This window comes from Podarcis cretensis (assembly GCF_951804945.1).
Source record: "Podarcis cretensis genome assembly, chromosome: 3".
Taxonomy (NCBI): domain Eukaryota; kingdom Metazoa; phylum Chordata; class Lepidosauria; order Squamata; family Lacertidae; genus Podarcis; species Podarcis cretensis.
In genome coordinates this window covers 104,055,908-104,069,949 of record NC_137172.1, presented here as the reverse complement: position 1 = coordinate 104,069,949, position 14,042 = coordinate 104,055,908, and the positions used below count along the sequence as shown (strand labels likewise).

Sequence of the window (14,042 nt, the reverse complement as noted above, 5' to 3'; positions counted from 1 at the left end):
TTCTTCTTTATGCTATCCAATTTGGGAGAGTTCTGTCTTTAAGATAACCCACAAGGGGTGAACAGCAAAGTGTTTAGCAACTGCAAGAAATTAAGGGCTAAGCAAACATGTGTTTAAATGGTCCCAATGAATTTTCAAAATGCTGAATAAATAGGCTACACATTCCAAGCCCTTTTGAGAAAAAATTGAGACAACCTCTTTGCCAATGATAGGAACTAGATTTCTTGTCTAACTTGATCTGCCACCACAGCTTTCAAGTTTCACATCTAACAATTGCACTGCAACTGCAGGATTTAAAATATAAATCTAATTTCAGAGGAAAAAGCAGAGCTGGGATATTTTTCCCGTTTAATTAAACAGATTTTCCCTTCAAATCCAATTGGTTACACCACAGTAAAGGGCACGTTTTCTTATAAGATATCCAAGCCATGTCGTTGCAATCTTAATATTTTTTCAAATAGAAATATGGTCACAACATGAAGGGACCAAAATTCTATTTTGTTATCATCTACCTTCTACTAAATGGTTTTTGCAGAATCTCTAGAAGAATCTACGTGAAATGGGTTTTGGCACATGCTTTCTTACACCAGGCAAAGCTTAATTTGTCATTTGCTGGATATTTTGTTTTCTTCTCACCAGAAGATGTTGGGGTCTTTGCAGATCAAAAGTGGAGGAATGCTGCTTCGAAGGTAGATGTTCCTGTGGATGAAGAGGATAATTCGGATGTACAGTAGCTGACTGAATGGATGGTGTTCAATTTAAAATTTTACTGTTTTGATGTGGTAGACCCAGTGACCTGATGTTGTGGTTTTCCTAAAAATTGTTGACTAGCAGAGTAAGATGGACAGAAGATGAAAAATTGTTTGGAAGAGGCTATGGTTATTTGTTTAGGGTTGATTTATTATGTTAACACATCTCACTTTTTCTAACCTACTGATTTTATAGTATAGTTGCTAGTATGGTAAGGCTTATTTTTATCTTGAACAGCCAATCTACTACTCAGTATTTCATGTCTGGTGCTCCATAGTATGTTTCAGATATCCAGTGTCCAACTTTAGAGAAAGAAATACCTATTCTGTAACTAGCATACTCTTAAAAGTCTTGAGGATTCTTAGCTCAGTTGCCTTCCAAAAACCATTTCAATAATAAAAAAGACAGAACTCTTTAGCATCCACACATGTAGGGAAACAAATTGGGTTTTTTCTATTTTATTTGTAATATAAAAAGAGCTGCCATTGTCCTCTGGAAGACCAGTATCCCATAAGCTAGGTAGCTTTGCATGTTCAGTCCTATAAAGGGATAATCAATCATGCCAAAGTTTTCGACATATAAACTGTCTTATAAAGGATCTGTGTTGGTAACAGGAAACATCAGTTAAGATAGTATATGAGCAATAAATTAGTATGTATTTCAATTTTCTAATATGTTTTAACAGTACATATGTACATAATTTAATAAGCGCACATTAAGGATTCTTACAAAGTAAAGAAAAAACCTTTCAAGGGCAAAGACATCTAAAGTGAAAGCACTAATATAATACCACTCACCGACACATTTTTCCGCTAATTCTCCTAAAAAATGATCAGACAATTTTGGGTTCCAGTCCCTGGTATGTATTTGGAATATGTGCTTTCTTGCCTTGGAAAGAAAGAATAAATTCAGTATTAAGAGCTGCATCACAATATATCAAACCTATCACTTGCATGAACAAGTTAATCAACTAACTTAAATATATACACACACACCTTATTATTATTTATTAACACATTTTTATATCATCTTTTGACTCTTACAGGCCAGATCCACCATTAGTTTTAGAAGGGGAAAAAATACAATACACAATTAACAGATTTAAATCAAAACATTAAAACCAAGAACATAAATCTTCATTGCGAAATTAAAAGCTGCTTAAAGTCAGTTGAAATGTACAATGCTTTTATTCCCAGCCCAAAAGTCTTCAGGGGGTGGGACCAGTCTAACCTCTCTAGATACAGGATTCCATAACAGAGATGCTGCCACAGAAAAGACATTATCTCGTGTCCCGACCAGATCCTTTATTGTGCTGGGGAAAGGAAGTGGTGCTCTTTTCAGAGTTGATCAATTTAAGTTAATGGAGATGACTAACTTTGGCTCATGATCTCAACCTATGAACAGGTTCACACGAGAGGCAATGGTCTTTCAAATATTGTGTCTTAAGTCGCTTAGGACCTTACACAAACAAATAAGAAGCCAGTACAGTTTATATATGGCTGGTGTAATATAGTCTGAAAATATTCTAATCTTATATATATAGTCCAGTGATCTGGTGGCTGCAGATTGCACCAGCCACAGTTGGTGAACACTGGACAGCCCAACACAGCGCTTGTTGCGGTAATCTACCCAGAAGGTGACCAATGCATGTAATACTGCGGCCAGATCCAACTTCTCCAGGAAGAGATGCAGCCAGTGACTCAGACAAGGCACTCTTGGTCATAGAAGTTACCTGAACATCAGGAGCCCCCCTCCCCAAGCTGACCCTGAACCTTTATAGGAATTTACAAGTATCCAGGACAAGCTGCATTCTCAGTCCTGAATTAGCCCATCTACTGGCCAAAACCATCTCTGCCTTGTCTAGACAAAGGCTCAACTTGTTAGCCCGCATTCTGTCTTCACTGCTTCCAGGCAACATTGCACAGCTTCCACAGTCTCCTTGGCATTCATTGACAGGGAGAGATAGAGATGGGTATTACTGGCCTATTGATAACCAGGGGTCAGCAAACTTTTTCAGCAGGGAGCTGGTCCACTGTCCCTCAGACCTTGTGGGGGGCTGGACTATATTTTGGGGGGGGGTGATGCAAGAGAACCACGAGCCCCGGTGGCCACTTACCTGTGTCTTGCGAGCGGCAGGGGCTGGCGGCGGCAGCGGGACGATGAGCGGCGCGCGAAAGAGCTCTGGAGAGGGGCTGCTTAAAATGGCAGCTGCTCAAGCGCTGCTGCTGCTGCTGCTGCTGGCACCAACAAAGCCCAGCCCCCTTCCTCCTCTAGGCAGGGCAGGGAGAAGCCAGGAGGAAGGAGGGAGGAGGCGCCGCCGCTGTGTGAGCGAGAGGGAGGGAGAGGGAAAGAACGTGCACGCTGGCGACTCCCGGACCGTCCGCAGACCGGCACCAGAAGGCAATTGGGCCTGATCCAGCCCGCAGCCCTTAGTTTGCCAACCCATGGATAAGACCCAATCCCTAGATCAGTGGTGGTGAACCTATGGAACGTGTGCCAGAGGGGGCACTCAGAGCCCTCTCTGCTGGCACGTGCGCCCTTGCCCCAGCACAAAGCCATCAGAAGGCAAGGGCAGTGCGTCGAGTCCTCAGCTCAACTTTGCCAGCCAGAGCGCCATGTGCGCGGCGGGTCGGAGCAGGAAACTGTGCGGCAGGAGTGGGATGTGATGCCCGTCAGGGCACCAACTCTCTCCAAAATGGGGGGCACAGCTACTCTTTGGCCCAATTGTTCAGTGCGCCCAACTGCACGGAGGCTTCCGGAGCATATTGTGGCAATTAGTATTTTGCGTGAGCGGGTTGCGAAATAGCACCGGCAATGATTATGGTGGGCCTTCAGTTTTGGGAGCTGCACAAGCAGGACAGTAAAGAGCCGAAATCCCCAAACTGGCCTGTCTGCTGCAGTGCCTTTAGGGCTCCTTTTGCTCAGCACAGGATGCCCAGACTGAGAAGGCGCCCTCGTGGCCAGGGAGGCGCAAAGGGAAGGGCAGGGTGGGGCATTGGTCTCATTCGGATACACGACACCATCCCCAAGCAGGCGCTCATGTTGTTGTCAGAGGTTGGGTATGGATCATGGGACTTGTGTCTGAGTAGGAGCACCTCAGATGGGGCGTTGGGGGGTGCAAAACGGAGCCACAACCTCCAGGACGCACGTTTTCCCTTGGGGAGCTTCCGCTGTGGGTGGGGAGGGTGCAGCGCTCTGCACATGCTCAGAGGCATGCTGCTGCGTTGGTAGGCCGCCGACAGTTCTGAGCAGCCGCCTTCCTCCTGCTGCTGCTGCTGCTGCTGCAAGGTTGAGGCTTTACACACCCTGCATAGAGGCCAGTCGGGGCTCGACAAGGGAGCAGGGCTAGAACATGGGGCAGCCCCTGGGGCCCTTTCAGGAAACAGCGGCACGATGAGGGGGACGGCGTGATTGGGGGCGCCGCTCTGCATGTGCTCAGAGGGCCACACCAAGAACGCTTGCTTGGGCTGGAGCTTAAAAGCGGGGAATTCTTAAAGTGTGGAATTCTCTGCCAAATAATTTTAAGTCAGAGAAAGCACTTGGGATTGCTCTCCTTACTTTGTTTGGATCATCTTAATGCAAACTTTTACCTTTCAATAAAAAGTTGTTTGTATCATTGAAAGCTCTGTTATTGTGTTCTTCTTTTAAGACAAAAGATGTTAATGTATGAATTGTTTTTTCTAAACTAAAACCTCAGTATTCAGGTTAAACTGCCTTGTTGGCACTTTGCGATAAATACAGTAAGTGGGTTTTGGGTTGCGGTCTGGGCACTCGGTCTCTAAAAGGTCCGCCATCACTGCCCTAGATTGTATCTCCAAGCTCACTTTTGCTCCCAAAGTAACTGAAATCTTGGGATGATTATATAAAGAATTTTACAGGCAAATCGGTTAATTTATGCCCTCTCATTTAATCCAAACTAATTATGTGCTTCCCCATTTAATTTTTAACAAGCAGTTTATTACTGCAGAAAAATACCACAAACATGATTATTCAGGCAGTATAATAGAAAGCTAATACTTCAAAGGAGGACTTCAATAAAGATAAGTTAATGCAAAAGAATATAGGAGATTATAGTTCTGGAATTTTTTTTAAAAAAAATGTTGCTGGCTATTTCTATTAAGATGTACACCCATTCATATCAGGAAGAAGTGAACTATATTTATTCTCAGACAAAAGCTGAGTATAAGAATGCTGGCATGAAGGAAGCCATGAACTTTTACTGATATGGTTTACCTACAGAGGTTTTTTTCAAATGTAATATAAGAAAACTATCTGACACTACTAGGTTCTCTTTAGTTAAAAAAATTTGCTTACATGAGAGCCTGTCCTACCATTAGGCAGATGAGGCAGCTCAGACTTTGGAAGTGCAGCAAACTGTTACCGCTGCTGTTTACTGACCTGCAACAGGCATCAAAATGTCTCTGATCAGTCCTGGTTTACCTATTTGAATTTGTATCATTTAATGCTGACTTATTTGCTGTACTATGTATTGTGCTTTCAATTAGCTTCTAATGTCCTGGGCTCTTGAGAGGAAGGGTGGGATATAAGAAATAAAATAACAACTTCACATTCTTACCTTTTGATCAGGCAGGCTAAAAAGAAATTCCCTGTCAAAACGACCAGGTCTCCTGAGTGCTGGATCTATAGAATCAAGTCTGTTTGTAGCACCAATGACAACGATTTCTCCTCTGTTGTCTAATCCATCCATGAGAGCAAGTAGAGTTGACACTATAGAGCTAAAACAACATTTCAACCACATTTTTAGGGAGAACGTTCAAAATATGTAAATACAGTCATTAAAAATGTTTATAACCATCCTAAATAAAAGACATGGATAACCATGACATGTATGGCAAAACCAAATTAAGCCATTCACAAATGGAAGGGTTCCTTCTTTCCTTAGAAGATTTGGCAGAGATAACCTGCAGGCAGAAAGGGGAAAGCAATTCAGAATCATTCTCTTGTAAAATACTCCCCTTTTTTTGCTGGGTCCCCCAACCCTCTGCAGAAGATTTTCAGAGGGTACAAAATTTTTTCGTTGTGAAGGAAAGTCAGAAAAATTATTGTCGGCTCCTTCTACCAGCAGGAGAGTCCAGAGTCAAACACTGCTTGTGGGAGATTGGATCCCAGCCAAGGTTAGCAACACTATAGTTATGAACACTATAGTGAAGCACTTGAAATGAACTGTCATTTTTGGTGTTGCTCATAGACAAGGCCTAAGTATGCAAGTGACAAGCATTCGATCCCAAAAGGCATAATAATTCTGAATATGTCTTCTCACAAAGTTATGTTGTATCCCATTATTGAACAAAGAAGAGTTTCTTTTATGCCCTGACAATGCTCCACAGAGAAGCAATGTAAAGAGCAATCCTTAAACTGTTTCTGTTTGATCCTTGCCCACCTACACGAAGTCTGGAGAAAACCTTTTTTTGTTGTTGTTCAATCTCTCCCAAATAAAAAAGAAGGAAGAAGAAGAGTTTGGATTTGATATCCCGCTTTATCACTACCTGAAGGAGTCTCAAAGCGGCTAACATTCTCCTTTCCCTTGCTCCCCCACAACAAACACTCTGTGAGGTGAGTGAGGCTGATAGACTTCAGAGAAGTGTGACAAGCCCAAGGTCACCCTGCAGCTGCATGTGGAGGAGCGAACCTGGTTCACCAGATTACGAGACCATCGCTTTTAACCACTACACCACACTGGCTCTCCAAGGAAAAGCCAAAGAGATATACCAGCTATCTTTTGCCTATCACTACTGCTGCAGGGCAAATTTCCAATCTATTCACAGCCGCATTTGAGCCCCACAGCCCTTTCCACCATATAAGGTACCACTGATAAGCATCCAGAGAGCACAGCCACATCACTTTGTGCACAATTCCTGTATCAGTTATACATCAGTGATCAAATAAGTTGCTAGAATTAAAATGAAGCTTACCTTGCAGAAGCTAACAAAAAGTATTTTGTTCACAGGAGATAAAAGTTGGGGTGGGGGGAATCCAGTTAAACCATTTAGAACGTTCTCCTGACAATTTGCTTACTAGTAGTTTTCATGTTACGTTTTATTTATCATGTTCACTGGCCTAAATATTTATGGGTGGTATTCAACAAAGTGCTTCCACTAACACAAGAACCTTTGGCTGCATAACAGAATTTCCCCTCCCTCTCTTCTCCCCACAAACCCCTTAAATCTGTTCTGGCGTGTCCCCCAACCCTCCACAGAAGATCTGTGTAAGGCACAGGGAGCGTGCAGGAAAACACAACTGTGCAAGTGGAAATCCTTGTGCTTGACAAAGCCCTTACCTGAATCCCGCACTATGCACTTAATATGAAAAGGTGTTGGATCTACCATTGTGTGAACAACGAAACTGTGGAGCCAACACAAGATATTCAGAAGTAATACACTAGAATTACCTGTGAATCTGGTCCTGCCTGCTAGAACGGACTGGGGCCAATCCATCAATTTCATCAAAAAAGATTATGGATGGCCTCATCAGGTATGCCTGGTGAGCAACAAACAGTATTAGTTAAAAAAGAACAAGAAAAGCATTTGTTTATAATGCCAAGGACTAAGCCTACCTGTACCTTTAATTAATGTCTAACTTGAACTGCTGTCCTTCTGGGTAAACCCACTCTGGTCATAAATCTAAAGTTCACCCACTAAAGGTGTTCACTGATCAAATGCATTTTACTAAATGGCAACAGCAATAATAGTACAGATTCAGGATGTTGTTAAAAGAGGGGAAAATAAACGGGTTGTTTCTCAAATTCTGCAAGATTACATTCATAAGTCTACCTCCTGTCTCATGCCAGTCATACAAGTACCATCAAATATTTTCTTTTTGTGAGAGCCAAGATTCACTTTCAACAGTTCATCTGCTTGGAGGGAATTGTAATTGTTGGTCTATGTTCCATATGAGATGGTCCAGAGTATCACTGCATTGCAACTCTTCCAGTGTTCAGCTGAGAGGTATGAACTGTCAGGGTAACGTTCCTCATCTTCTAATTCAAGGTAAAAGAAGCTACAGCAAGTTTTTTGCTCAAACAACCTGCTCCTATTTCTTTCCAAGCAGGTACACCCAATCGATCCAACAAAAAGAAAAGCTTAATGAACACACTATAAAAAGAGAACAAGCCTGAAATTCTCATTTACACAGAGCATGCTTTGTCCTCTTGAACGTTTCTATTCTAGGAATTCACCTAAGTGTTCCATGTTATTTAGTATTCTAAGAAAAACCCAATAGCGTACTTAAACTATTTCTAACAAAATCTGACAATTATAGAGTTTGAGCTTAGTTTTCACTCTGCTCAGGGAAGGACTGCTTCTGTTCATAAGAAGACACCTTCCGTAAACAGAAAATCCTGCATTTTATGTAGCAAGAAATTAGGCTCCATTCCATACTGCTGAGTTAAATCAGTACATTGAAAATGCTAGTGAACAAAAGCTTTAGACAATCTAGATAATAAAATGTTTCCTTTGTATCTTTTTATATCATCTGCCAACACAGTGCAATTAAGCACTGCTATAAGAAACTAGGGATATGAGAAATTATGCCTGTTTTGATTTTCACAGAGTGAAAGCAATTGTGGAGGGAGGATGTGTCCCAAAGTAAACTGAAAGCTGAAATCCTATCATTACTTTATTAGGAGTAAGCCCCATTAATCTCAATGGGACTTAGCTTTGAGTAGACCTACATAGGAGCCTTGGCTTTAATGTCCCTTTTGTGCTTATTAATGTGAAGCCATTCTTGCCTACACTTTGCTGCTACTTAAATCAAATCCCTTCTTCTCTTCCTGCTGTGATTCCAGCAAAAGTTCCAGTAGAAAATATGATGACGCTACAACATTATGTAGCTAATCCGATTTGGCAACGTGATCTCACCAACTGCAAATGAAGATGGTTCAGAGCAAGAGCAATGCTTCCTGGATTTTATTTCCCTCCCTGTGTCAATAGGTGAATTTTTACTGCCTTTTAACATCCCTGCCTCCAGAATCACAGCCTCCAATGAAAACGTTTCTGACAAGCACTCCCATCCTGTTTTGGCTGAAACTATCAAAGAGATAATGTTGTGTACTAACTTGATCGAAGAGGAGTCGAAGTTGCCGTTCAGATTCACCAACCCATTTGCTGAGACAGTCTGCTCCTTTCCTCATGAAAAAAGCAACTTTTCTCTCCCCTTGTGTGCATTCATTGGCCAGAGCTCTAGCTACCAAGGTTTTACCTGTTCCAGGAGGACCATAAAACAAACAGCCCCTGAAGACAAATGGATAAATATAGTAATCACTATTTCTTTGTTTCTTGTTCGATGCAGAAAGTATTTGTTACCCACATGGCACGAATGCCAATAATGATGTGCCCAACATTTCCCCCCGGGTATGTTCATTTTTTGTTTGGGAATGTAATAATTATTCTCTCTGTTCCAAATCATTTAAAGAGAAAGGTAAGTCTATCACTTCTTGCTGATGTGTGGGCTGCCAGGTCAGTGGGGTCTAGTGCAATATCAAAGATTAAAAGAAGCATCAGATATATTTCTAAAGATTGATTGCCAAGAGGAAAAGTTTTTACTGGTAAGATTACAATTCAAACATCTCTCTCTCTGGTTCTCTTACCTTTATGCAAATCTACCCAATATTTATTTATTTCATAAAATTTATACACCGCTTTACTGTAAAAACCTCAAAGCAGTTTACAAAATGAGGGAAAAGGCAGAGGAAATCAATTAAGGCACAAGAGGAACAGTAGAGTGTTGATTCTATGATTTAACATATTGGTTCTGTTAGAAAAGCTCTGTGTCTCCTGCTGCACAAGTTTGCCATGTCATGAAACCCTTTTTTGCCAACTTCTTGTAGTTATTTTAAAGGCTCTGAATAACACATCTCGTCTCTACTGACATCACTGCATGAATCTTCAAAAATGCAGTAACTTCTTTCCCTGGTCAGATTAAATCCAAAATGCTACTATGCTTTTTAGACCACACATAAAAAGCCTCCTCTGCTTTATTCTTCAGAAAGGGCCTGACACACACATTCGCAAAAGACAAGCAAATGTTCGGTTCATCAGTCCTTCCACATTAACACTCCTTTTTTAACCACAGCAACAAGCTATAGAGGTCCTGACCATCATCCAGTAAAATCCCTTATGCATATTTAAGACTCTAAGCAAACTAAAAATAAATAAATTGTACACTCTTCAAATTACTTTTGTGATCACCACCCCATCACAGCTCCTAGTCAATTGGACTGAGCCAAATACATAGTTCTTTTAATTGTATGTACTGGAATTAACTTAATCTGAACTTTACAACTAGTTGTGCTGAATGGTTTCTTCAAGAAATAAGTGAACGGTGGACTTAGCCGGCCAAATGTTCCCTTCAACATCACGCTTCTTTCACCTCTGTGTTGACAATCTTGGGGAAAGTGGCATAGTACATCCCAGAGTATGCTAAATTCCTTCTCAAGCACAATATATTAAAACAATATACATCAAATACAAAGAAAATTTATATGAAGGGAAAAAATCTACTTACCTTGGTGGCTGAATTTTGAATTTTTCAAATATTTCAGGATAAAGAAGAGGAAATATAACCATTTCCTTAAGTGCATGAATATGATTGCTCAGTCCACCTATGCTATCAAAGCGTACCTAAAAGGGAGATAAATAGTATTTTTTAGCTATTGGTTTCATGTATAATCAGCATAAGCTTAGAACAGGGGTGAGGAACAGGATCCAGGCAGTGGGTTGGATCCCCACCTCCCGGATCATTCCCCACCATGGCCATTTTGGCAGGTGGGCAGAGCCTCCCAAGTGTCAGTCATCTGACATCAAGGGACCCCAAAAGAAAAAAATCTTCTGCAGGTACAGCACCTGCCATACCTATAGAAGAAGATCCTTTGGCATTGCTGGTTTCAATTCAATTCAATGCAATGCAATGCAATGCAATGGGGCACTTGTGCTTACTGCCAGCCCCAACGGGGTACTCCACAGCTCAGCTGACTGATGCAGGCTTGCTGTCACCACTGATCAGCTGATTGACACTGACAGCAAGCCCCCCCCCCCGCCAGCTAAGGTACAAACAGGAGCATTTTAAGGCTCCCAACTGTTCTCTGGTACCCATGCTCCCACTTGCCCTATATCTAATGTATTATGTCAGGTATAGAACAGGTAGGCATTCACAACCAGGTTTATTAAACTATGAATTTATTTTTAACTTTGGAAGTGTAATTTATGGTTTCCTGGTTTGCTTGTTTTTGAGTCAGCAATATACAACACAAGTGCTGATCTAATTAGGCAACTAATTATGCATTTATTTAAGCTTCGGATTAGCAATTCCGATTAGTTTGTTGTAAAATAGTTATGAAGACAAATAGATGGAACGCACCGATTTGTCAAGAATCATAGGATCTACATCAGCCAAACTTGCACCAACTTTCACTCGTTCACGCAGGATTCCACAGGCCAAGTCTTCTGCTCTGAAGTTCATAGGCAGACATCTGTTTCAATACAGATACAAAAACAGCACTCAATTAGGTCACATTCAATTTCAAGGTGAGCAGGGTTGCCATCCAATGAAACTACATGTATGTCAAGGGGGAAGCCATATGATGTTTCAATATGTCCCAACATAATACTAATAACTTCAGCCACCATGAGGAAAAGTGTCGCTAAGTATCAGGGAGAAAGAACCAAAAGACTAATTTACAATAAGAAGTATGAGTACGACACATGCAAAGATACATAGTTTACAAGCGAAGTCTCAGACTACATCCCACCCATGCATCTTTAATTTAAAAAACACTTAAGGAGCAGACTTGCTGCCAGTCAGAACAGAGAATACTAGATTAGATGAGCCAATTATCTGAGTCAGAATAAAATAGTTTTGCATGTCTGACAAGCTTCACCAAGACAAGTATAGTGAAGCTGTTATTCCCCAAGTTGAAAAGAACAAAAAATTACCTGTTCCTTGCTCTTGCCATGCTCTTAGATTTTCTTCTTTCAAAGCGTTCTTCATCTGAAGAGGTTGTATCACTGCTATGAATAGCATGCTTCTTTCTCCTATGGAAGCAACAAAAGTATTTCACTGAAGAACAGCATGTATTCAGCGTTCCAATGCTAACAGTTAAGAACACCAACAAAATGTAATAAGCAGAGAAAACCACCTTATCTTCATACACTGAACCGGCTCAGATGTCATGATAAACCAGTTTCTTGTGAAAGGACTAAGTTACAAGAAGCCTCACAGTACCCCCTCCCCTTCATCAGCATGTAAGACTGGAAGCTTTTACTTCCATTTTTATTAACTGCAGGTTGTCATTTTATCAAATTCCAACTATGGTTAATCTTAAGCAAGATTTGTTCGAAACAGGAGAAGTTAAAGCTCAAGTTTATAATGATATTTGAAATATTTCACTCTGGCCTGGCTCTGTTGTGACTTGATCTAATAAACCATGATAAATTTGACCAAGTTTATCACCGCCAATGTACTTCCTGCTCCCCTATGTGTGTGTCACAGAAACATTGTCTCTTTACATTTTGGGGGGGAAGTGACTTGGGGAAGAGAAAGTAGTGCCCGTGGGACTCTCTCAAAATTCCAAATGTACCTATATGCCCCCAAACATTGCTGGCCCCTGATTTACCTGATATGGCTTCTTCTTGCAGGAGATCTATGTATGTCAAACAATGCATTTTCCCTTTTCTTCTGGTGTGCGGGCACTGGAGAAGACAAACCAATTTGAAAAACAATGCAATACAAATTTGTGTACTATTATTTTTATTTTCTTACAGATTTATACAAACAACTACATGCTCACTGTTAGGTATCTTGCTAAAGCTCACAACCTTTACGCAAAGCTCAGACCTTTATGCAAGCAAGCAAGCAAGCAAGCAAGCAATAACTTTTTTAAAAACTCCATCATCATCATCATCATCTCTCCAAACCAGTTTTCTCAAATCTAGGGTTGCCATATTTTTTTTAAAAAATAGCTTTATTTGCAAAATTGCCAAGAAATTGGTTGTTTTTGAGCTATTTCTGAGGAAATTCAGTAAAAACGACAGTGCCGGCATGGGCTGCCATATGTCTGGATTTTCCCAGACATTTTGTCAATTTCTGCCCGAACACTGCTTGCAACTGCAGTATCCCGGGTACGTCTGGGAAATTCTGGACATATGGCAACCCTACTGAAATCACACTCATTTCTTTAAGACATATGTACCACAACTTCCGCTGGATTCCTCTCAAAATATACAAGTATAAATAAAAGTTAAAAGGTGCAACCAAGCAGATTTCCTATTTAAATTAATTATGGGCTCTCCCAGTCCTTTATACCAGGGGTAGGAAACTTCTTGTCCTCCAGCTGTTGCTGGACTATGAACTCCATTTGTCCCTGAGCACTGGCTATGATAGATGGGGCTGATGGGATCTGGAGTCCAACAATTGGAGAAACACAGATTTCCCATCACTGCTGCACACAGCAAGAGGGCAGAGAGAAAAGGAGTCACACAGGAGAGCAAAGTTCTACTGCTTATCTCATCATACCTAAATGGCAGAGGTTGTACAAGAATTGTCAGTGAAACAGACACAGAGTTAGAACCATACATAATTCATTCTGAATAGCTGGAAGGTTAGATGCGTTTTTCTTTTTCTTAACTGTGGTTTGACATTTTATCCAAACCAACAAGTTAACATTAACTTGAAGCCATGGTTTCAAACAACCAGTCTATGTTAACCATGGTTTGTTTAGAATATTATAACAAGCCATAATTACGAAAAAGAAAAAGCACCTGACATCCTTCCAGCTATTCATTCAGAAGGAAGAGCACATGAGCTCAAGGCTTGCCTAAGCTCATTGATTATCTTATACTATGCTGTAGTGCAACATGCAAATGTGGCAATAATGTCTCAAAGAACATCCAGTGCAAAAAGAAAAGTATTATGAAAGGCCCTTGGGCTTCCAGCAGTTAAATAAATCATCAGGTAAAAAGGTACCATTTCTCTTGCTATACATTGAAGACAGCCTGACCAACACAGCTACTAAAATTAAGGAAGAGTGGTGTGCATGTTTATGCTTCTCTCTTACCTATAGGAGGCGCTTGGTATCTCTCCACTGTTTTTCTTTGTCTCAGGTTATATGGACGATCATTTTCTTCTCCCTCTGCCTCCTCTACTTCAATATCTCCATCTTCTTCTTGAGATTCTAGAAATAAAAGGCAAATAAAGAATTTATACAACTTCATTGCAGACTCTTGTAAAAGGATTCCTGTTAATTTGTAAAATGATTCTAATAGACAGACAGACAGATA

The 14,042-nt window shown here is 40.9% G+C and overlaps 1 protein-coding gene across 4 annotated transcripts in view; it reads right to left on the bottom strand.

The window, feature by feature from the left end:
• ATAD2B (ATPase family AAA domain containing 2B) overlaps nucleotides 1-14,042 on the bottom strand; it is a 62,099-nt gene that overhangs the window by 24,532 nt on the left and 23,525 nt on the right. For all 4 annotated transcript variants that reach the window (XM_079969639.1, XM_079969640.1, XM_079969641.1 and 1 more), the window contains 9 exons: nucleotides 13,820-13,936; nucleotides 12,380-12,455; nucleotides 11,700-11,798; nucleotides 11,125-11,236; nucleotides 10,273-10,388; nucleotides 8,825-8,999; nucleotides 7,160-7,248; nucleotides 5,327-5,486; nucleotides 1,548-1,638 (listed from right to left, as the gene is read on the bottom strand). In XM_079969639.1, coding sequence (XP_079825765.1) covers nucleotides 1,548-1,638; nucleotides 5,327-5,486; nucleotides 7,160-7,248; nucleotides 8,825-8,999; nucleotides 10,273-10,388; nucleotides 11,125-11,236; nucleotides 11,700-11,798; nucleotides 12,380-12,455; nucleotides 13,820-13,936 — 1,035 coding nt within the window. The remainder of the gene's footprint in view (nucleotides 1-1,547; nucleotides 1,639-5,326; nucleotides 5,487-7,159; nucleotides 7,249-8,824; nucleotides 9,000-10,272; nucleotides 10,389-11,124; nucleotides 11,237-11,699; nucleotides 11,799-12,379; nucleotides 12,456-13,819; nucleotides 13,937-14,042) is intronic.